At 56.3% G+C, this 24,737-nt stretch overlaps 2 protein-coding genes across 8 annotated transcripts in view; one reads left to right on the top strand and one right to left on the bottom strand.

The window, feature by feature from the left end:
- RPS7 (ribosomal protein S7) overlaps positions 1-24,737 on the top strand; it is a 261,270-nt gene that overhangs the window by 8,420 nt on the left and 228,113 nt on the right. The gene's annotated exons all lie outside the window — the stretch shown is intronic.
- The window catches only part of EIPR1 (EARP complex and GARP complex interacting protein 1), a 123,389-nt gene that overhangs the window by 26,945 nt on the left and 71,707 nt on the right, over positions 1-24,737 (bottom strand). For all 7 annotated transcript variants that reach the window (XM_080812945.1, XM_080812948.1, XM_080812950.1 and 4 more), the window contains one exon: positions 9,570-9,726. In XM_080812945.1, the coding sequence (XP_080669071.1) occupies positions 9,570-9,726 (157 nt within the window). The remainder of the gene's footprint in view (positions 1-9,569; positions 9,727-24,737) is intronic.

Here is a 24,737-nt window from a genome sequence, read left to right as displayed (position 1 = left end):
CCCTTCCCGGGGAGCGGGACCCGTGAGGCATTTCCACGGAGTGGCAGCGAGCCGCCGCGCCCACCGCACGCGGTCTTGCCGCTGGGGTCCCGCTCCTGCCCCTCGTATTTTGTCATCTATCCTGGCTGACACGTCAGAAAATACCTGTTGTTGATTTATGGGGAGCAACCCCCCCAGATCATCAGCGTTTGCGCCTAACGACACACAGCCTGGGATAACCCGAGCACGCGGAGTGTGACAGAAAGAGAGATCCCATTTTATCACGGATCGTCACCATGAAACTGGGGCCATAAACAGAAGAAAATAACCTCGAATTTCTGCCATATTTGCTCCTCCAAACTAAGTTTATTTCTCCGTTCATGAAATCATCCATTTTTCTGCTTGATCACACTCTGCCAGTGAATTTGAGGGGACATAAAATCCCATTAACAAGTCGAGAACAAAGTAGCATGTACCTGCTCGGAGTGGGCAATATCCCTTCATAATCGCAGAGGGGAAAGCACAAGCAAAGGGCTGTTTCTGTAAATAAACCCAAACAAAAAAATCTAAACTTCTGTGAGGCACTTAACAAGGGCCATAATGGCAGGAATGATGGTTCTAATTTGGCAGGTTTCACGCTGATCAAACGAAATACATGCCTCTCTTCTCCAGATTAGTGGCTCCAAATGAATGATTCACACTCTGGATGCTGGTACCTGGGGTGAGGACAGCTCAAAGGACACCAGAAATTCTTAAAACAACCTCGATATAAATTTAATAATTTAAATCCACAGCATTTCCATGCCTTCCCTATTCTCTGAGCTGCTGGGGGTGGGAAGTGGGGGTGCCATGAAAGGCTGGCCCCCCAGGTCGCGATATGCACGAGGCAGCAGCCCCACGCGGCTAGAGGACAGGCTTCAACTCACAAGAAGCAGCTATGCGAGGACTCCGAGCTCCCACTGCATTCGACAACTCATCAGGTTCATATTTTACTGAAAGAGCAAAAACCTTAAGAAGGAAACACGTCTATTAAGTCATTGGTTACAATTAAAATTTTGAAAAACTCTTTAAAGCAATACAATACGTGAGTTCCCCAGCTTATGCGTCTCTTTCCGAACGGAAATTTGGCAATCTGGCTGATTCCTTCTTGTTGGAAAATGCACAACAGAACACATGACCGCTTTTCACGGTGAAAGGAGAGTTTAGGAGTCAAACCACCACGTCGGGAAGCGCACTGCCCAGCTCCGCGCAGCGTGGGTTCTTGACGGCAGTGTGCATGGGGCCTCCCGGGGGGAGCGTCGCATCCGTGCACGGCTTGGCACCCTGGCAGGTGAGCTCATGCCTCTGGTTATGAAAAGGCTGTGCATATGCGGACGTCCCTCACCGGGACAGACTCGTAGTTCATGAGACCCAGAGCACAGGGCAAGAACGGGCCGGGCATGAGGGAGGGCACATTCTCTCCGACGTTCCCCTCTCTCGCGGAGGCTGAGGCCAGCCGGCAGCAGCCGCAGTCAGTGCTCCAAGCTGCACGTGTGCGGCTCCACGGAAATGAGCACTCCGATGAGCACGGCCCAGAAGCGGAGAGGGGCCCGTTTCCTGAGTTGGAGATGAGAAGACACAAGCGCTGCTCGCCAAGCCCCGTGCTGCTGAGAAGCCTCCCCTGGCGGGAAATGCTCACGGTCCACGGGCTCCTCCCTGGGGTGCATGTGGGTGACGTACACACTGCCTGGCCCTCCCTGGGCATGGCTCTGACCAGATCACCACGGTCCCCTCCTTCTGCCCCAGAGGGAGCTGCGGGGCACAGCCAGGGCTCTGAGCACGCTCTGCGTGATGGATTCTCGCCAGCCCCAAGGGCCCACCTAAGTCACCCCAGAGTTCACAGGTCTGAACCTCCAAGGCCACCCCAACACTGGCCAGCGGTGGCTGGTGCTCCCACCACCTCCTCCTCCAAGGACTTAGGAGGAGCACAAGCAGGACAGCCTGGGGACGCTGCCCCCACCTGGTGCCCCAGCAACAGCAAACCCAAACCCCCAGGCCTTCCCAGGAAGTGCAAAGTTAACCTTTAAATAAAAGCGCATTTTGGGACGCCTGGGTGGCTCAGTTGTTAAGCCTCCGCCTTCTTCTGAGGGCATGATCCTGGAGTCCTGGGACAGAGTTCTGAGTCCACTGGGCTCCCTGCTCAGAGGGGAGTCTGCTTCTCCCTCTGCCTCTCCCCGTCTTGTGCCCTCTTTCTCTCTCTTGCTCTATCCCAAGTGAAATCTTTGAATAAATAAATAAATGAATAAAAGTACATTTTGGAATAAAACTGTCTACCCAAATCCCAAACAGTGGTTTGGGCACTTCCTCTCCTTTTTGACCAACTTTTCTTTCTTCGTCCCCCACCCCATTTTTCAAACAGTAGAAAATGTTTAAAAGTCCCACACATGGAGTTAGTGCACCTTCAGGTTTGAACTTTTTTAAATTATTTAAACCTCATGTTTAAACAATCAGCAATAGAACTAAATGCTACCTTCCTCCAAACTCGTCCCTTGGACACACCGTTGCCCACTGGGTGAACTCGCACGTTCTGGGAGACACCGGCTGGTTGGTAAGCAGGTCGCGTGAAACGCACTCTGAACCGCATTTTCATGGAAACTTGGACTGAAACCGTAGAAGGGATGTGCATTTCTCTCGTGGTGGTGTGGTTACACTTGGCGCACCACCTTCAGACTCCGCGTGTGGCTTCTAGTGAGAGACACACCTGCACGTCGTGCTCCGCTAGTTTTTCAGCACTTCCCTAACACGGAACCATAACAGCATCGGAGGGTGCGAGAGTCCGGGACACGGAACAACCGTTCTCGGTGTACGGTGGAGATGTGAACAAACCTGAAAGAGGAAGACTCATCTCCCCTGCGTCCTGGAACACCGTAAGACGGTCCTCTTACTGCACAGAAGGAGGGGTGTGGGCCTCATTCTGGGCCTCTGTAATAGCTACTGGACGTTAGTAGTGAGCCAGGAACCAGGGAAGCAACTTACACCTTTGGGCTGGTAAAGCCAAAAGGCAGGGACACAAACCTTACGAGATCTGATAAATCTACAATCATAAACCGTCATGATCGCTGAGAATTCTCCAGCACTGCTCGCCGTAAAACCGTGCCAAAGATCTCTGAATTTCAAATTTCTTCCTTATCCTCAAAGACAGCTTCTGTAAGGTATCAAGGATACTTTTCAATTTATTTTTTTTCACTGTTCCATCAGATCAGACTAAAAAATAAACGGGAAAAGAGAGATAAGGCCGAATCCTTTCTTTTCTGGCCAAACTCCCTCCAGAATCGGTGGCCTCACACATGGCTCTTTCTCTGCTCACCCTCCTGTCTCAACAGCACGGCTCACACCCCCTCTCCTCCTCCTGACAGGAGTGCGCACGCCCACCGGGCTCAGCCTGCCTGGCGTTTCTGGGTGACGCTTACCTCCACCTGCACTTGGCAGAGAGGCCGCTCAGGAAGCGGAGGTCAGCCGGTCACCCCGTTGCTAGCAAGTGCACTCGGCAGTGAAGTGACGCTCCCTCCCGTCCGCCCGTCAGGACTTTAGGGGTGCAGGGACTGTCATTCATTTCCCGGCCAGCCCTGGGAAGTGGCTGGTTACTAAGGTTAGTGTCTTCTCTTTTAAAGGAGATTTTCGTTGTCCGTGAAAGCAGGTGATGGCATGACTACTCTGGACGCACCCCCGGGAGCCGGAGCGCGCCAAGAGCACACCGGAGCTTCTACTGCTCTATCGGGCTTCCACTCACAGGCAGGCAGTGTCGATCCGCGGCTAGGATCCTTCACTCCCTAGCAACGGGGGCGAGGGGGCTCACCATGGCCGAGAGCAGGTGGAGAAGCCCGGGAGGACCCGCGTGGCTCACCAGCCCCCGAGCCAACAGCAATGACGCTGCAGGGCGGACGGCCGCTCACAGCGGCCCAGCGGGGCCCACACACGGGAAATCCTCCCTGCTCCTCCCCACTGCCAGGGCTCCCGAGGACGAAGGTGAGAACAGGACAGGAGGCCCAGGAGGACGTGCTAGGGCTGCAGTCACTCCACTACTGACATCCACACTGCGTTTGCGGATGAAGGCCCTGTGCTGCCAGTCTAGTCGCTGACTCAGGGACGAATGACCACACACATGCACACACACGCACGCACACATACAGGGGCAGCTGTGAAGAGCCCCTCCCCCCCATTACCCACCCTGGGAAGGGAAAGGGCCAACAACACGCATGGCAGGGGATTCACTCTTACCTCATTTCTAATCACAATAAGGTGGGTTTTTATGAATTTTACTGAGTTATGTAGGTCTCATCCCACTCCAGAAAAATACAAGGCAGCTAACACACACAGTCTGAAGTAGAATGGGGCGAGATACAGTGAAGATGCGGAAAACTTCGCAATTTGGTAAAAGCGTCCCCAAGGGCCTGCCCTTGGCTGTGGGCTGCACGGACCTCAGTGAGGTGGGCTGCGGTGCCACTCCCTCCAAGCAACAGGCAGAGAGGAAGAAGGCTATGAGCTATTGTCTGAACCACTGAGGAACAGGTGTGTGCCACTCAGTGTGGGACACAGCGGCCCCTGACGAGTGTGGAGCTGCACTGCTCACCGGAGAGCCCTCCCCACCGCATGGGAAGGAAGGAGGCACGTGCCCACGGGGACAGCATCAAGTTCTCCCACACTCACCGCACGCTGACCACAGGAACAAACCGCAGGGGAAGGGAGAAAGCGTGCGAGAAATGAAGGGGGCTTTATTACTTGCAAAATGAGGAATTCCCCTGGAAAGCACAACTTACTTACACTTGTCGTCCATGAAGGACTAGCTGGAAGATGTGTGGACGGTCTCAGAACTTACTCTGGTGAAGATGGATTTACACTCCCAGCAACAGAAACAACTTCCAAATCGCAGTGTGACGACCCCAAGTGGCTCCTTTGGCTCATTCACTCAGCAGGGAGGTGATTCTGGGCAACGTGTGGTATCCTGGGGTCGGCCTTCCGGGCCCTGAATCCCAATGACTCCACTGAGTAGAAAAGGCTGGATGCATGCTCCTGCCTTCCAGAGCGCAGTTACCTTCTCCGCCAGAGTCCCTGCCTTAGAGGGTCGCGTGGGGAGGAGGCAGCGTCTGCAAACCTCAGGAGGGCTCCTGGTCCCGGCCCCCTCACCCAGCAGAGGCGCTGTGGCCGGCGCTGTCCATGGTGCTGAGGACGCCCCGGTCGCTGGACAAGGCCCCGGCTGGGAGGAAGTTCAGTGATGGGGGCCTGAGCGCACACGGCAGAGTGCCCGGCATGGTCATGACTTCACACGAGATGAGCTGGGCGCGGGGACAAGAACATGTGGGTGGGCATGGAACAGCGACTATTTTAGAAAGGTCCTCTCCGAAGAGGGAACACCACACCACAAAGCCGGTGGCTTGCTAATCCACACCAGAAGCTATGGGGCAACCCCTCTAGGCACAGCTTGGGACCTGCCCCCCAACACTGTGGATCCAAGAAAGGAAGAGAACAGATCGTTGGCTCATCTATATAATGTATCCTAATGAGTGTGGAGGGGCCACACTCCACAGAGATCCTGCCACGGAACCATGGTAGCCTACGGTTACAACCGTGAGGTGTTTCCTCCTTTTCAGGAATCTTCATTTACCATTGAGAGAAAGGGGTGACTTCCCAGCCAGTAACCCTATGTGGCCCCACGGCAGGTAAGCACGAGAATCGGGGCGTGCAGCCCCCCAGGCCAGTGCTCTGTCTGCCTCCATGGGTGGGAGCTGAAACCAAACACAGTCAGGAGACCTTTGAGAATCTTCAGTGATGGATGGGCTGCGGGCCCTGCCCCCTGCCGCATGCTGGAGGACTGGGACGGGGGTGTGGGCCGCCTGTGGTGGCGCTCAGCGGCTCCAGGGCAAACAGAAGGCGAGTGGCCCTGAGGACACGAGCCTGCACGGTGCCCTCTGGGGCACAGTATCAAGCCCGCAGACTGGGTTGCGTGCTGTTCCGGGATGCTCCCTTAGCCGGCGGCGGGGCCAAAGCCCAGCAAGTGTCTGGAGCCCCTCTCCTGGAGCTGCTTCAGCCCCAATTTCTAAATAGGAAAGGAAAGCAGACTCCACTACCAGTTGCCTCAAGTTCAACCACAAACAGCACCTTCTCGTTCATGTGTTCACCACACTTCAATTTCCAAAAGCCAAATTCCCTGCCTGACAATAAGACGTCGCTGAAGACACTTGAAAAGAACCACACACGACAGTCTCAAAGGCCAGTGAGGGTGCAGAGACTGGGTCCTCACATGTTGCCGGTGGGGACGTCAAACGCACAGCCACTCCAAGGGAGGCTCCGGCAGTTTGTCCAAAACACACCTACGGGCGCCCCGCGAACCGCACACACGGGCACTCGGCCGGGAGAGATGACAGCCATGTTCACGTGAGCCCCTGTCCGTTTCTGTCAGAGCAGCCTGATCCGGATGCCCAAAGCCCGGGGAAGCCCAGCTGTCCTTCACTAGGCGAATGGTCACACAAACCATGGTCCCACGGACTACTACTCAGAATAAAGGGATGAGCCACCGCCGGACACAGGTGACAACAGGTAGGACCCCCGGGAATCACAGTGCGTGCACGAAGCCACAATCAAAGCCTCCGGAGTGCACAATTCCATTCACAGAACCTTCTCAAAAGGACAAGTCTACAGGAAGGAGCACAGACCCCGGCTTGTCGGGAATCCAGGCCAGAGCGACGGGAGGCCTGGGCCGCGGCCGCGAACAGGCGGCAGGAGGGCTGGTTCTGTGTGTTGACTACGGGGCTGGCTGCGGCAACAGATGCACAGGATGACACGGCAGAGAACTCAGGGCGCACAGGCGGCGGGTCCTATCAACACCCCATCCCCAGCGGTGACCGTGCGGAGGGGTTATACTCTGTCACCACTGGGGGAGACGGGTGACAGGCATACGGGGTCTGTCTGGGTTGTTCGCGTAGCTGCGGTGGATCACAGCTCCCTCTCACTGGAAAGGCCGGCAAACACGTACGGTGATGTAAGGGATAACACAAGGATTCAAGAAACGCTTTGAACAACGGCAGCGAATTCAGAAGAGGGCATCCTGCCAGCGTGAACTTCACGAAGACCATTTCCCCGGATGCGCTTGTGTATCAACAGTTCCTTCCTAACAAGCTCCCCTTTCACAGGGGTGTAGTTGTAGGGGGTGTGATCCGGGGTGTGACCACGGCGGTGTCATCACAGGGGTGCAGTCATGGCAGTGTGATCACGGGGGTGTGATCACAGGGACACAATCACAGGGGTGCAATCACGGGGGAGTGTGATCACCAGGGGTTTGACCACTGGCATGTGATCACCAAAAGTGTATCACCGGGGGTGTGAGAATGGGATTGTGATCACGGGGGTGCAATCACGGGTGTGATCGCCGAATGTGTGGTCACCGGGGGTGCGAGGATGGGATTGTGATCACGGGGGTGCGATCACGGGTATGATCGCCGAATGTGTGATCACCGGGGATGTGAGGATGGGATTGTGATCACGGGGGTGCGATCATGGGTGTGATCGCCGAATGTGTGGTCACCGGGGGTGCGAGGATGGGATTGTGATCACGGGGGTGCGATCACGGGTATGATCGCCGAATGTGTGATCACCGGGGATGTGAGGATGGGATTGTGATCACGGAGGTGCGATCATGGGTGTGATCGCCGAATGTGTGGTCACCGGGGGTGCGAGGATGGGATTGTGATCACGGGGGTGCGATCATGGGTGTGATCGCCGAATGTGTGATCACCGGGGGTGTGAGGATGGGATTGTGATCATAGGGGTACGATCATGGGTGTGAACACCAACTGTGTGATCACCAGGAGTGTGAGGACGGGATTGTGATCAAGGGGGTGCGATCATGGCTGTGATAGCTGAATGTGTGATCACCAGGGGTGTGAGGACAAGACTGGGATCAGGGGAGTGTGAGCAAGACCGAACATTTCACTGACATTCATTTCCTGACAAGTACCCAGAGACAGATGTGACCGCTCTGCTGATGGAACACTGGATGGGGTATCTGAACACAGGTGCAAGTTGGGGTAGCCGACCAGCATGCCCTGCTCCTCTGAGCTCCACCCCTCGGTTTACTCACCAGAGGCACTGACGCCATCTGCATACACTGACCTCCCCACAGGTGCTGCTGGCCTGCTCGGTGTGTTCCCTGCTCCCGCACCACTCACATATATGCTGCACTCGTATGCACACGCATGTGTGTCTGCACACGTTCCAGACTCGCTCTGCACTCTTGCAGCCCCTTGTGAGAGCGGCAGGGCTCCCGTGCGTCTCCTTCTCCTGCAGATGGGGTCTGACGCCTCTGGGAGGGGAAGGAACCGTGATCTGGCACATCGCCCACCAACGAGGGCACAAAGGACCTCCACCACAGATGGCACCGACCCCCAGCCCTGCTCCCTCTGCCACCCAAGACCCACTGCTGCTGACAGAAACCGCATCGGTCCCAGCTCTGCAGGTTGGCTCCTAAGCAAACCCCTCTTCAATTTCACTAGTAAAAATTAATGACTCTTTCCTCGGGGGGCCCACAGCCCAGAGCTCCTAACGATCGCAGGGCACGCCACAGCCTGCCCTGGGCTGCTTCGATGTTCACACTGCGGGCCTCCCCTGGGGGATCGCGCATGACTCCTGCGGGCCGGGTCCCTGACCCATGACCTTGGTGTCCCTAGAGCCTGGCGGGTGTGTGCAGCAGGTGCTTAATAAATAGGTGTTGGATTAAACTTATTTAATTAGTAGATTTGGTCCAAACAGAAGCTGGCACACAGAGCTCTTTCTCACACATGCACACTTGAGTGCGCACGCAGAAGTGTTACTACACTGAGTAAAATAGTAATTACTGTTGTAAACACCCGTACCGACACTATGCGCCCACAGTCCCTTCTAGAAAGCTCGGCCTTTGGAATCTGCAGCGGCTCCAGGGCTGAGGAGGCCCCTAGGGCATGGAGCCAAGTCAGGTGAGCACCGATGAGCCTTGGCCACAGCACGCGGGCAGCGACGGGCCAGGCGGCCCTGCTGGGCGCTGGCGGCACCTCCAACCCGGCGCTGCTCGAGACATGCAGAGGAGACAGACGCAGGATAAAGATGCAGAGGGCTTAGGGGCACCGCGCCCTCACTCACTCTACAGAAGAAGAAATTATGAGCCTTCAGCCCAAAGTACACATCCACTAATTACACTGAGGGCTGCTGAACAGAAGTGCATCCACAAAGCTAAAAAGCAACAGAACACTTAAGTGCTCTCCAGTGCCCGACCTCGCCCTCGTCCTGGCAGGCACCTGGCAGCATGGATTTGCACGGAAGGGACACCCGCACAGGCTCCTTCAGGCGTATGCAACAGGCTCCCCATAACGCGTCGAATCTGGAGAACAGCTGGGACTGAGAAACAAGGAGGGCGGGAGGGAGGGCGGGAGGGAGGGCGGGAGGGAGGGCGGGAGCCGGCCATTCACAGCATCTCTTCACAAGAAAGCAGGGCCCCGGGCAGGAGCCGCGGCCCCGGGACCGGGCATGTGCAGCGGCCCGAGCTCCAGGCTTGCCGTGGGCGAGTGAAACGCGCAGAGCCCTACCAGGCCATGCTGCCGTGGGCCGTGTTGTCAAGGTGACAGAGCAGCTCCAGCGTGTGCGCGGGGCTTGCGGAATCGTCGGGGGACTCGTGGCCGCCAGGCTCCAGCTCCTTCGGCATCCTCCACACGGCCGCGCACGTCAGGACTTTGCTGTCTGAAGCTGAAGCAACAGAGGGTCATGTCAGCAGAGCGCGGTGCACGGACAGTCCCCGCGGCGCCGCACACCCACCCCACCGCAGACGCAGGGCACGTCTGCTCCATAAAATATTCACACCCACGGGCCACAGAGAACCAGCGGAGCGAGGGGCACAGACCCTGCTCGCCAGTGGAACAGCCACTGCTCCCCAAGCGCAGCCGCCTCACCCCTGCTGCCTCGTTGCAAAACCATCATTCTGTTTCAGAAGAAAATTTAATTTTCTTCAAAATCGATTGCCTTCGGTCCTTCCTCCACGGTTCTTCAACACAGGGAGCAAAAGGCGGGGTTGGGTGTGTGGTGGACACAAACACCGAGTGCAGCTTGGGGCCACGGTGGTCAGAGCTGCAGGACAGCCCCGGCCGCAGGAACCCAACACCCACAGGGGCGCCACCAGAGCCCAGGGCGCTAAGGCGAGAGCGCGTGGGAGCCCCACATGGACACGCACACAGCGTTGTCCCACCGCGCCCTGGCTCTCCAGGCAGAGCACAGCCCAGCACCCGAAGGCACCCACAGACACAGTGTCTTCCCCCAGCCAATGGTGGCTGCTCACTGCCTACCTCCTGGAGTCCTGACGCTTGGTTTTCAAGGTGCCCCAGGGATCTGAATTTGCAGAGCACTTTGAAATGCCACCGTGTGGATAAGGAAACTAAGTTTAGGTAAGAAAGACCAGGGACACCTGGCTTTAGGGAACATGCCAGGATCCAGGTCTCTGCCCCTGTACACAACGTTTCAGTAAGACAAAAAGAAAAGAGAAACCACAAAAAAAAAAAAAAAATCAGATGTAACATTATGTGATAAATGTGTAATCATAAATCCCTGAATACAAATCCTGTCCAATGTGCTTTCCATTTAGGTCCAAACTGCATATGTGCTGCACACCTTCCCTTCCGAAGGCCTTTAGTACGTGATGGCGGAACGAGGAAGATGTTTCTGCTCTAAATCAGAGCCAACGTCGGGTGAGCACCGTGAAGGGAACGCAGAACAGAGGAGGACACCACGCAGTGTTTCCCACGTGAAATGAGAACATGAGAGGCCGCACCCACATGGGGAGTGTCCTACGTCTCGGCTCTGCGGTCCTTCCACACAAACACCTCCCAGGCAGACACCTGGCTTCACGGGTGGTCTAGTGACCACTGTCACCCACGATCAGAGGAGAGGTTGGGGGACAGGCTTTCCGCCAGGGCTCTCAGACCCCAATCTCGGTGCTCATCTCACATGCTGCTTGCTGAGCCACATGTATACACATCATGTCAGCCTTCCCGTTTTACCCAGGGAAATGCGGCGCGCCCTGGCTTTTCTACACGAGAGACGGGTTTTCCTGCGGAACCTTCCAGGCACCCGGTGTTTCTGCAGAGCCTGTGAGGCCGTAGCATCACTCCTAAAATATGAGAATTTCCACCTGAAGAGAGGGCTGGCAGCGCTGGGGCAGAAAGAAATGAAGGCTGCAACATCCACCCTGTATGGCACAGATGATACGAGTCGCCTAAACGCCGGGGAAAAGGACTGTGTAAGCTGTACAGGGACGGAGCCGCCAGTATGAGAACTGGGCACGGCTTCCATGTGGGAGGTGCGCACAGCCTGTCTGCAGCGGAGTCCCCAGAGACCAAAGTCCTCCTCTGGGGAACTCTGCTCAGGTGTCAGCAAGGGCAGTCTGTCCCTAGAACTGCTTGCTCACCCAGCACACAGAGCAGTTGGGGGTGAGACATTAAATGCTTTTCCCTCGAGAAGAGTAATTAGACAAGAATGCTGTGTACCGCGGCTGCTAGCTAACACCATACTAGACGTCCTGATGACTTCATGTGGCAAGGAAAAGCAAAGGTTTAAGAATAGGAGAAGAAGAGATCAAAACACCACTACTTGTTAATGACAATGTAGGTAGAAAACTTAAGACAATCTGCACTCTACTGTTAGAAACGAAACAGGGAATTAAGCAAAATTGCTGAACACCAAGGTGATAAATAAAAATTAACTGGATATCTACAGATTAGCAACAAAAATTTAGAAATTTTTAAAAAATATTAAGTCACATGAAAAAAACAAATATCCAATAAATCTCAAACTACAGAGGTGCAAGATGTGTATGTGGCAGAACGAAAACCACGGCTGAGAAGAAGTAAAGGCCTGTACGTGGAGGGTATACCATGTCCATAGACACCTTCACTGCTGTAAAGCATCCAGGAATCTTCAAGTTCCAAAAGCTTTTGGATAGAAGCCAACAACCCACTCCTGAGGTTCTACATTTACACAGAGATGTGAACTGCCCGCACAGTCGACGGAGCCGTCATGGAGAAGATCGGAACCGGCTGGCTCACCAGTCTGCAACTACTCTGGTGTTGGCACATGGGTGAGGGGACCAGAGAAAGAAGATGCAACCTAGAAACAGACCTTCCAAGGATGGCCAGCTGACTTATAACAAAAATGCTGCTGTGCTGGAGGGCACAAGGGTGGTCTGTTCAGGAAAAGATGCTGCGTCAGTTGTATATTCATATCTCATAACATACACAAAGACCAACCCCAAACCGACTGAAGATCCAAATGTAAGAGACAAACTAATGCACAGTAGAATATCCTCACAACCTTAGGATAAGCAAAGATTTCTTAAACTGGGCAGAAAAAAACACTAATCATAACAGAAAAGACTGGTAACAAAGACCAGGTTAAAATTAAGAGCTTCTATCTACCAAAAGACACTGAACTTCACAAAATTAAATACTTGGAAAGAACGATGGGAAAAAAATGAAACAAGGGCTACCTGGGTGGCTCAGTTAGTTAAGCATCTGCCTTCAGCTCAGGTCATGATCCCAGGGTCCTGGGATGGAGTCCCAGGTTGGGCTCCCTGATCAGTAGGGAGTCTGCTTCTCCCTCTCCCTCCATTCTCTCTCTCTCTCTCAAATAAATAAATAAAATATTTTTTTAAAGAAAAAATAAAGCAAAACTGGAAGAAAATATTCATAATACATATATCGACAAAGGGCTTGTACAATTTAATAACACAAATTACCCAATTTTTTAAAAAATGGCAGAAGACTGAATCTGACACTTCACAGAAGAAAACACGAATGGTCAGCAAGCACCAGAAAGGATGTTCAACATCAATTGTAACTGGAGAAAGGCAAAATAAAACCAAAGTGAGATATACTACACACCTACCGGAATGGCTAAAATTTAATTCTAAAAAGATCAACAATACCAAGTATTGGCAAAGACGTAGAACAACGGGTTTGTCACAGATCACTGGACACAGTGTAACACAGCACACTTCGGACAACACTTGGCAGTGGACGATTCAGTTACCAGATAACCCAACGATTCCACTCTTAGTCCTGAGACTGTCGCAAAGTGTGACTTGTTGATAACGAGCTTTGTGGCCACTCCTGATTTCGGCAGCGAAACCTGGCCCCACAGCAATAGTGGCCCGGGGATGGTAGGTGACTGCCAGAAGTCAGGGGTAGCAATTATCGTAATGGCCAAGGAGGCAGCACGCCAGCCAAGGAGGCCAACTGGCCGAGTTGCGGTGACAGATAACAAGAGACAGCATTCCTAGGAGCAAAACAGATGGTCCCTCACCAGAGCACAGCCTGCCTACTACATGCATGCATACATACATACACACCCATTCCGAGGACACAGCAATGGAGGAGCAGGAGGCTGAGGAAGTCACTTCCTTAAACATCATGACTCCTCGCCCAGCTCTGGTCTGAGCAGATTTCAGACCTAAAACCCACTGACAGAAAATGTGGCCAGATCCCCAGGAATGAGGAACCCATAGTGCCAGGGCAAGTGCCTACCTGATGATTAGCCCAGTGTGCACCCAAGGCCTGCTGCCCCTTGGTCGGTGGCCACACAGTGGGCAAAGGGTAGTACCCAAGTTCAAGGCCTACTGAACACAAGGTCTGAGACCTAAAGTGTCGTGTCCCCTGTTAGGGTGGGGACTTTAGGGGGCCAGGAAATAAACAAAGTCCCGCACACAGCCTGGTCACAACAGGTCTCCTGGGTCTGCAGACTCAGCCAGGGCTCATGTTCATGGCCCACGAGTGTAAAACGGGGCTGACACTGACGCCCCAGCCCATCATAGGCAGTGGAGACGTGTCCACATTAAGGATTGAGGGAATGGAAGGGCCTTGTTGAACTGGCCAGCTGGCCTCGGCACCAAGCCAGTGGGTCCTGCGGAGGGTCTGTGGGCCACTCCCTGCTCAAAGGAGCAGGCACCTGCTCCCAGCTGCGGCGCCAAACCTGAGGAGCTCCACCAGCCTCGGGTACGTGCCACGTGGACACTGGCCTCCAAACCCCTTCCTTCCCACCCCGTGAAGACAGGGGACTGAAGCTGTCCACGCTCCCGGGAGAGAAGCACTGCACGCGGTTTTGCTACAGAACCGTGAGCACCCCTACTTGCTGTCACAGCCCGCTCCGAAGACATCTGGACACCCTGCAGAACCGAGCCTGAGCCATGACAGTGACGGCCTCACACTGCGTGCAGCAGACCCCAGCGAGCGGGTGGGAGATAGCCCCTGGAGCTTCAGGACCCGACAACCAGGCGAGGTTTGAGGTCCGCTGCACCTGACATCCAAAAGAAAGCGGCACACTGCCTGAGGGCCTCCTTACCCTGGAGCCGACACGCTCTGCATCTGGGGACACCCCAGGCCAGTCCAGGTGCTTGGCAACACGGCGAGCTGCCGGCCGAGCGGGAGTAAGGGCTAGAGGGCTCACACAATCTGGAGGACGTGCTGGGGTGGTGGCAGGTGTCAGTGACAGAAAGGGGACAGCAGGGGCATCCTGGGAAGAATCTCGGGGTTCCAGAAAATGACATGCATTTTAAAACACTGCTCTAGCCATGCTCTGGGCCCTCACAGGTGGACCGGGGGCACCAAGGGACCAAGTGTCACTCATTACAGAGCACCATCATACCCACCGGGACACAGTTAGGCAGGGCCACAAGGCACGGGACGACTCCACAGACTCCTGCTATGTGGCTCTGCGTCCCCAACACGAGAACGCACGGGCCTGGGGAATGGGTACTTCTACATGACACTGCGTCCCAACACAAGAAGCCACGGGCCTGGGACCCGGGTTTTTCTGCATGGTGGCATGTCCCCAACACGAGAACGCACGGGCCTGGGAACCAGGGACAAGAGCAGGGCTGAGTCCACTTTCTCCTCCCCCAGGACCCACAAGCCCCTTGTGTCTCCTGTGCTCCTAACTCGGGCCACACCGGATCAAAGGTCCTAATTCCCACAGTGGGGGTGGGGAGGCTCTTCTCAGGGACAGAGCAGGGATCCCTTCAAGCCACAAGTGACAACAGCCAACATGCCACTGAGATTTTGTGGGTGTTTGCTAGGTCGCAATAAGTGACTTCTAAAACCACCTGGCCTCTGGCTGTAATTCTCTGTGCCTGTACTTGTTCCCATTTGGCAATAAGACAGAGCTGAGTGAGAATCAGACACTGCCCACAAGGACGCCAATCGTACTGGAAGGGTGAACTAACACAGGCACAAGGTCGGCAGGTGCCTTGAGAGAGGTCAGGTAAGGTGCTGCAGGGAGGCGCGCGCCTCCCATAGGGAGCGGGTGAGTTGGCCGCAGCCCCAAGGGGACTTGGGGCACGTGGCAGTGGACATAAGGCAGTCCACACGTAGGATTAGGAGCCCAGTGGCTTTGGAGGGTCGAGAAAGGCCAAGAGTTCAATTTGGGACGTGGTAAAATGAATGACAGCCGTAAGAAATGAGGTTTGAGGCCCTACCGGGGCAGACCAGGAAGGGTATGAAGACAAGCGAGGGGTATAGAGGGTCTGCTCTAGATAGCAGGGTGGGGGCTGTCAGCTCTGAGTGAGGACACAGGGCCTGGCAGGGAGAGGACACGCTCCATCAAGGCAAAGAAAACCAGGCCCAGCTCCATGCTTAAGAGCAGACGATCTGGCGTCAGTGCGGAAGACACGCTGATCAGGAAAGAGGCTGGCAGCCCGGACATGAGTCAGGAGCGTCACACAGGCAAGACACGGGCACGGCCACAAGACCACCAGGCAGACAGTGGGAGAAGACGGCACACCGTTTCCATTCTAGAAGCCCCAGATGCGCACTCCCACAGCGCGGCTGCCACGCTGGCCAGAAGGAGCACAGCCTCCAGAACCACCGTGGCCCACCGTGGCGTCCACACAGCACAGGGACACCATGGGCACAGCACGTGTGGACCTTCCTCCACGGGCACCGTGCACGGGGCCTGAGTAAAGAGTGAGTGAAGGCTCTCCGGGGCGGGCCAACAAGCGAGCTGCCCAACACAACTGGGGACACGCCATGGGGCGGGGAGGCCGTGGGGGTTCCCCTGAGGCAGGGTGCACCTGCATAAACGAACAGTGACAGAACGACAATCGGGGCAGAGCCCAAGTCCACGTAAGACAAAAAGAAAACCGCACTAGCTATGCTTGCAAAATGTAGAGACCCATACATTTTTCTGAAACTTGATAAATAAAAGGAAAGAAGTTTGAGGAAATTTCTAGCATATGGAAAATTTATCTGGATTTTCTGAAAGATTATAAAATTTTGTTACAGAATTTACTCTGAAAATTTGATGGGCCCAGGGTGAGTCCAGAATTCCTTATGGAGAGACGTAGCCCCTAGGGATCACCCTGAGAAAGACCAGAAAGTGACACTGTGTGCTCTCCGGGCACCCGCCAGCACCACCCACCCTAGAAATGCGCATATCTGCAAAATCTGAATGAACAGTGCGCTTTGGGTCCAAGGAGCACGGTAGGCATTATCAGAAGCTCTCCAAATCCCCAGAAGCAGAGGAAATTGAAGGTAAACAGTACTGAGTAAGAAATGCTGGAGTCCGCCCATCGAGACATGCAAATCGGTTCTGAAACTCCGAGGATTTCCATATCTGCACGCATCTCGACAGAGCATTCGACGCAAATCTAGCAGCTATCAAAGAAACTAAGGTGCTTTTAAGAAGGAAACCCCGATCTTTAGGAGGAAATGCTGTAACAACCAGCAAGGCATTCTGCTTTTCTCCCTCCTGTCGAAGCGTGTCCTGCAGGGAGGTCCTGTAGTGCCCGGGTCGCCGTCGGAACGACCGCAAGCCCCACGAGGGCAGACCCACCATCCGCAAGAAAGCAAGCCCACGGCGCAAACCACGGAGAACGCGGCCACGTAAGAAGGGAAGGCCCACGCCACACACAACGAACCGCACCCCTCCGTTCTGTGACCGGGGAGACTGAGGCCCATAAAGTTAACGGGCTGCCCCCCGCTCTCGCAGGTCATCGGTGCCAGAGTCAGACAGGAAACACAGTGGCCTGACTCGTCAACAGTCCACGGCTTTGGAGGAGAAAATACCAAGTTGTGTCCTGAAGGCCAGTCGGACGCCACTGACTGTTCCTCCCGTGGAACACACGAGCTGAAGGCACTTAACGAGATAAAGAGATAATCGGGGCCGATGAATGGAAGAGGCCTGCCTGGGGCTGCCAACAGGGCCCGCAGACTGCTGCTCGCTGTAAGGATTACCCAGTCCAGGCTTAGACGAATTCAAAGGAGATTAGGGCCTTTGTAAGCCTGAAGAGCCGCTCCAGCCAGCTCAGCTAAAGGGCTAACGGTGCCCAGGCCGGGGACATAATCTGATCCCCAGCCGAGGGGAGCGGGCTTCCACCAGGCGCCGGGGCGGGGGCAGGCGGGGGGTTGGACACGGCCGGTGCACTCAGAATCCGGAATCCGGGGCTATTTTTAGAATTCGACCTTCTCTGCGCCCGGCGCAGGCAGAGAAGGATGAATGAAGAGCTACCCAACCCCACTAAGCATTCCCCTGGGGCAGGAGAGCTTGAAGCTGTGCCTGAAACCGCCTTTCTACCCTGGCTTTCACACGCTTTAGGGCACGCCATGTAGAAATCACAGACCCTGGTGCGCAGGAGGGCAGAACAACAGCAGGGAGCAGGATCTGGCCTGTCCCCTCACCTCCCAGTACGGGTGTGGGGGCTCCTGCGCCCCGAGAAGCTGAAGGTGGTGAAGGGGCAGCAACGAGCAACCTGACCACAAGGTCAAGGAGGGGTGGGGGAGGGGGCACAGGCCATGACCTCCAGAGACAGGTGGGTGCAGGAACCAAGGGCCGGTCAGGGCATGTTAACCCAGGTGGCTCTCTGGCAGTGGGTAAAAGGGAGAAGAGACCCAGCCAGGCACCCAGTACCCCCCGATCTGCGTAACTGGCATGACCTGGCTGGCCCTGGGCAGAAACCCGCTTGAGCCACCAGGAAGAGCCCCGCCCCTGGACAGGTCTAGTTCGCAGACCACAGCCCCTGCTCTCAGGGGGACCCCGGCCTCCTTGAGGAGGGACCCTCTGACACCGCTGCAGACAGACAAGGTTGTCCTCCAAGCCTTCCCCAGGTCTAGGACGGCGACCCCACGGAAAAGGGATGGAAAGCTCCAGACCTACAAGAGCCCAGGATGAACCCAGTGGGTACCACCGGCCGACAGCCGGACCCGAGGACTCGTGGCCCCAGCCCAACTCAAAGACGGCCGGTGGCCCAACCTGCAGCCGTCGCTGGACTACTGAGCATATCCAGAGAAGGGGCAGGCAGGCACGGGCAGGATCCCACCTACAGCAGAGCCGGTAATGAGAGGAAGCATGATGGAAATCCCCTTCCCTCTCAAAACAGTCACCAAAGGCAGCACTGCGACATCAGTGGGAACGGAGAGCTCGGGTCACCACCAAAGTCTAGGAAGATGCGGCACGCTGATTTTTGTCAGATCCCACGGAGTCCCCGCTTGGGCCTGTGCAGCAGGCAGAAGCTCTTGGAGAACGACAGTGGCTCGTGACAAACGTCACCGGTGACACCAGCTGCTGCTGTCTGACGCACAACCCTGCAGCCCCAGCTTCTGAGACTCAGATCTGGGGGGAGCGCTCTCTCCTGGAACCATCCGGAGGGGTCGCCAGCAGCCAGCTCCACCAGCAGCAGGGACAACAGTTCCCGCCCTGACAAGCCTACATCGGGCTCACGGCTCCCCACCGGAACCTTGCCCAGACGGAGCACGCCTTGCCCCAGATCCTGCTCCCTGCCTGCGTCTGTAGGGCCAGGATCCGAGGATAATGTGGGCCTCCAAGGGGATAAGAAAGGACAGGGCCGTCTGTGAGCGGGACTGCACGGCCACAAAGCCTGCAGCCCTGGGGCCCCGGTCCTTCCCGGCTCGGCGTGCGCTCGCAGGCGCCCTTCAGGCCCCGCTCTGTGATGAACCACGGGGCTCCACTGCAATGGGGTCCCGTGAGCGGCACACTCTGAGGGTGTCCAGGAAGCTCGGCCCCCGAATGGGCCCCAGGCCCTTGTCTTGCCAGGGCAACAACCTTCCCAAGGCGCACAGACACGGAACGGGTGCTGAGGCTCCCTGCCCACATAGCTCGGTGTGAGACCTCACGTCCAGGCTGGCGTTCTGGTTCCTTCCACAGGCCCCTGCACGGTCCCTCTGCACCCTGCCCATAGTCTCACTCTCCACACTCCTGGGCACACCACACCCTGCTGGGACTGCTGGGACCACCTGACGCCAAGGGTGGCCTGTCGAGTTCAGCACTCCCACTCCCACGGCCGCAGCTGCAGGCTGAGCCACGCCTTCCCCTGCACCCCTCCTCCTGACATCCAGCGACACGTGCCCCCCGACATCCAGAGGCATGTGGCCCCCCAACATCCAGTGGTGTGCGCCCCCTCCCCTAATATCCCATAGCCTGAGCCACGCCTTCTCCAGCACGGTCTGCACCCCTCCACTTTCCCTCCTCGGGTCCCCGACTGAGTCCTAGGGTCCAAGAGCAAGTTGCCTTATATCAGGTGTGAGTCAGTCTTCTGCCCTGATGAGTTAATTCCTTATATCAAAAATCCCTATCTGCCCTGCTAGCTGGTATCCACCTCGTGATCCAGACAGCACCTGGGGACCTCATCCAAATGCTGCATCACAGGGAGAGTGCAAGGAGGCAGGTGCATGGGGTGGGGAAAGGCTGTGGAACCCCAATGCCACCGCCTAAGTGACACTCCTAAGGGTCCAGCCATCTGGACCACGCTGGGGTGACTTCACCACTAGGAGGCCCAACTTTTGGCGGCCGTTTTGAATCTGGAGGCAGTAGATACCTGCTGAGCACGGGTTCCCAACCCAGCGACCCGCCAGACTGACCCCTCAGTGGAGTCTGAACCAGGAGACGTTCTGCTGTCGGTCCAGGCACGGGGCCCCGCTGGTGATCGCAGTGTCCAGGACAAACACGACCACAGAGAAGAGCCTCCGGCAAGCCCCACGGCGGAGTCCCAGGCCGGACCTGGAAGCCTGCGGCCAAGCAGTGCCGCTTACACGTGCTATCACCGGCTGCCAGGGAACAGCTCCGGGCTAGTTCCTGGACCCCCGGACCCTGGAGGGCAGGAGTGGACCCTGATCGCAGGAGGCAGATACTGTGCGCCGAGTCGGGCCCATCACAGAATGTGTGTCATTGGATCCACCGCGCCACCAGGAGGACAGACACCGCCAATATCAAGTGGGAATTCTGCGCATTCCAAACAAAACTGGGCCCAGGCAGGTCCCGAAAGCAGCGGGTTCCTAACCGGACGGCTGCACTGCCTCTGCTCTGGGGACAGTCCTCTGATCCCAAAGGAGCAGCACCTGCCCTGGGCTTACAGACGGCTCCGTCCAGACACGGTGCCCCCTGGGGGTGCCCTACGCAGCCGTGTCTGAAAGGAGAGCACATGCCCGACGGTACCCACTGCCCGGGCGGGTGGGCAGAGACACGGCCGCATGAGCGTCTGCACAGCGGCCTCCGCCGTGGCCACGCCATCAGGCTTAGCAAGAAGAGAAAAGCAAAGCCAGGAAGGCGCGCAGGTGGGCGGCTGAGAAGCGGCAGAGCGTGTCTCCCCGCCCCACACAAAGGCTCGCGGTGGCGTCTCGGCCACGATGGAGGCTTGCAGGAAGACTGCCACCCAGACATCAGCCATCCCCGTGCCCCAGCTGCCGGTTCCCAGAACATCACCACGTGCGGGGAATGAGCCACTTCCAGGAGGAGAAGACCATATCCTGCTGGCAGCCCCTTCTGGCCTGAACTCCCCGACTGCTGTATGAAATGCTCCTTCGGAAACACCTGGCGTGGCTTCTTGATCCAACGGACAACCTCACCCCAATCTCTGTAAGGCAGCGGTGTCATCCGCTGACAAGGAATGGAGGTGACACAGTCCGCGTTGTGCTACGGTGGCGATGCCCAGGACAGAGCTCGTAACGGCTGCAAGGCAGTGCGAGGTCCCCATGCGAAGCCCAGGAAGGAAGTGAAGGGTTTAAGATTATTATTCTCATGGGTGCCTGGGTGGCCCCGTTGGTTAAGCATCTGACTCCTGCTTTCAGCTCATGTCATGACCTCAGGGTCGTGGGGCTGAGCCCTCGTCCGGCTCCAGACTGAGCGCCAAGTCTGCTGGAGATTCCCCCACCCCCACCCCTCCCCCATCTGTGCATGCGCTCTCTCTCAAATAAATAGATAAATCTCTTCTTAAAAAGATTATTTTTCTCTTTCAATATGTTTTCAGCATTTTCTTTCATTTATCAACTTCCTAGATTCTGCGGCTTCTGACTCTAACAATACAGCCGATTAAGCCTCCTAAAGAGAATGATGCTTCTCTAAGATACTTATTTATATGTTTAAATGCACACTTATACTTTCAGGAAAGGGAATCGCTATGATCAGGAGCAAACACTAAAGCTGTTGTTGAAGCCAGAGACGTAAGCTGCGGCTGCCCTTTCCGTGTCTGCCTCCGCTTGGAGTCCACAGACCACACAGTGAGCAGGAGACAGGCACGGGGCCCTCCAAAGGTAGCGTATTGGGGCTGGGATCTTTGCAAAAGTCTGGACTCCCGAAGGGCCACTTTCTCATTAGGAGAATGAACTAGCAAAGAGTCCAGAGCTCGTGGTTATCTCAGCCATGGCCCTGAGCACACAGCAGTCTACCTGAGACTCTATCCTGCTCTGGTCCTCACGGAAATCTGCGTTTGAATTTAACACCACTGGTATCCCGGGCGGGGAACTCCTCGGCCAAGAATTAAACAAGAAGCCCCCGTCGCTGGCAGCCCCAGGCATGTTCCGGACGACGCTAACCCCCTGGAAGAATGCGCCCCGGGCCGGCCCCTCTGGATCCCTGCAGGTTCCGAGCAGCCCAATAAGGCGCTTGCAATAGCACAGGATGAAACTCACAGCGACAACCGTGTGTCCGAGCGTGAGCCGGCCAGGAAAGGGAACCCCCGAGCAAGAACGCCAACGACTTCGGACACTAGAATCTTTAAAATACTGAGAAAAAAATGAACGCTGGAATAAAAAATGATCAAGCAATAAAGACCACCAAAATTCACCAGGAAGGTTTTTAAAAGAACCAAATAAAATGCCTAGAAATAAAACGTGACTGTTGAGGTAAACATCTCAGTCGGCGATTTTACAGCAGACGGGGAACGACCGGAAGAGTTGGGCACTCGGAGTGCGGGTGTGAAGAAGTGGCCAGAGGGCGGCCGGGAGGCACAGATGGAGGTGGGGGGGGCACAGCGCTGCCGCCCGGCCACGGGGGTGCAGGGGCAAGCAGAGGCTATGGGAGAGGTCGGGGGGAGGGGGGCGGTCCACACAATCTAGAAGGATTCTGGAGTCAGACAGCTTAACAGTGTCGGAGAGCTGTCTTCGATGTATGAACTAAAACTGGATATTGCAGGTGACATTTTATGGGAATAATTTACGTGAGAGTGGTGAGACAGAAGCAGGAGACTCAGCTCAGTGAAACTGCCTCGACCTGGTGTCAGGGACGCACAGCATCACGACGGGAAGCAGAGAGGGGCAGTGAGCACACGTGGCCGACGCAGCACACTCACTACGTGCCCGTCTCCAAGGTCCTTCCCGAGCACGGGCTGATTTCTCCGCCTCACAGCCCTACCACGCAGGCACACCTCCCTCACCCACGCGTCTTTATGATTCCTCTTCTTTTTTTGTTTGAACAATTTCATTTATTTATTTGCGAGAGAGAGCAAGAGAACATAAACAGGGGAAGACCAGAGGCAGAGGGAGAGACGGTACCTCCAGCCGACTCCACGCTCAGTGCAGAGCCCGACGCAGGGCTCAACCCCACGCCCCTGAGATCATGACCTGAGCTGGAAGGAGGCGGACATTGAACCGACTGAGCCAGTCAGGCGCCCCCGGTCTCCTTTCTTTTCACTCAAGTGACCAAAGCCCAGGGGACGGGTAAGGTCCACAGTGATACATGCAGGGTCACCTGGGTCGGCTCTACCACCAGGCAGGCCCTGACCCACGTCCACACCCGCCTTCCAGGGGCCGGACAAGCTCCGAGAAGTGACCCACCTTCCCGGCACGCCGGCACGTCTGTAACCTCAGGGACTGGGGCGAGGATGCCAGGCAGCTGAAGGAAAGCACATTTAAAAGGTCGGCTCGGACACAGGCAGGGGCACCTCCTCTCCCTTGTTCTGGGTCTGAAAGGAAGTGTCTGATGCTCCTTGTAGGACAGGCCCATCCGCCAGGGGTGGGGACACACGAGCGTAGACGGGTACAGTCTGCACAGGTGCCTCTTGTCCCAGAGCGCTGCCTGGTACCCTGCCCTCCCAGGAGCTCCTCGAGTTGTCCTCCCTCACACTTCCCGAGCATCCCCAGAACATGTGCACGTGTAGCAGGACTTCCCCAGCCCCGCCGCTATGTCCCCAGGCCCTGCAGACACGTGTCCGTGGCCCCGCTATGCCCAGGCGCTGGAGTTGCTGCTGCAGACGTCGTCCAGGGCACCGCTTCTCCGCACCTGCGGTTAGGAACGTGCTTCCACTCCCGGGCCGGCTCCCAGAAGGCCCTGCCTAGCGGGACGCAGAGCACCAGCACCCCAGGACCCCAGCAGGACGTGGCCAGGCCTAGCCCACCCTCTCCATCATGACAGCCAAGCCCAGGGCTGGGCCAGGGCTGCTTCTCTAGGAGGCGATGGGCTCTGTCCAGACCTAGGGTTGTCGTCTGACTACCAGCAGGGTCTGCTCATCTCGAGACCCCAACTACAGAGACACCCGCTCTTTCTAGGGATTAAGCATCGGAAGCTGGGGCTCCACGGCTGTGCCAGCGCCGAGGGCTGCACGGCACGCTGCCCGGCTTCACTCCCCACTGACGGCCTCCTCGCCAGCCACACGGGCACCCGGGGACCTCCGGCAGACCTCGTCACTAACAGTGCGTTCAGTCCACGTGTAGCCACTCACTTCTCGGGACCACAAAAAGGCAACAGGGACACTTGCTTGGCATCCCAGTGTTTGCTCTCTGGACAGGGACCAGCCACATCCCCATTAAAACAGGGAACATGGTGATTCATCAGCGTCAGCTCGAGCAAAAATGGCATGCACCACCTTCAGCGATGGGTTTCCGAGATCACCATAAACTACTCTGGCACCCGATTGTGTCAGAAAGTAATTAATACCCCCCAAAACACCTTCATACCTTTATTCTCAGATAATGCAATGATTTGCTGACTGATGTGTTTAGGTTTCTACTACGCGCGCCAAGCTAAAACATCGAAAGCTCCTTCCTAAAAATACCAGTCCACACCACTTCTACATAGAAACACTTAGCGTGTTCGGTAAGCGCTGGGGACAGCGGGCAGAGTCTGCACACAGGGGGCATGGGGAGGTGGCACCGAGCCCCAAACTCAGCTCAGCGTGGGTATAGGTGGGCGCCAGGGTCTGCTCTGCAGCTCTCAGAGGACCAAGGAGGTGGAATGGAGCATATTCACGACACACCCATGAACTACGGGGTGTTGCATGGTCCAGGGAGTGCAAGGAGGACGCGGCAGCTGCGTGACCCGCGGACGGCAGGCACACACAGCTGACATGACCACAACGGCACCACCCTGTGCGCACGGCACAGGGACTTCAGAGCGGTCTCCTGTCACTACGTTCTGTGTCCCTGGATCAAGGCAGTGGCAAGGACCCAGCTCAGCAGATGTCAGAGAGCCGACCATCTGCAAGGAGCTTGCCG

Source organism: Martes martes (genome assembly GCF_963455335.1).
Source record: "Martes martes genome assembly, chromosome: 9".
Classification (NCBI taxonomy): Eukaryota; Metazoa; Chordata; class Mammalia; order Carnivora; family Mustelidae; genus Martes; species Martes martes.
Note: the sequence above shows the minus strand (reverse complement) of the source record. Positions and strands in the feature narration are given on the sequence as shown.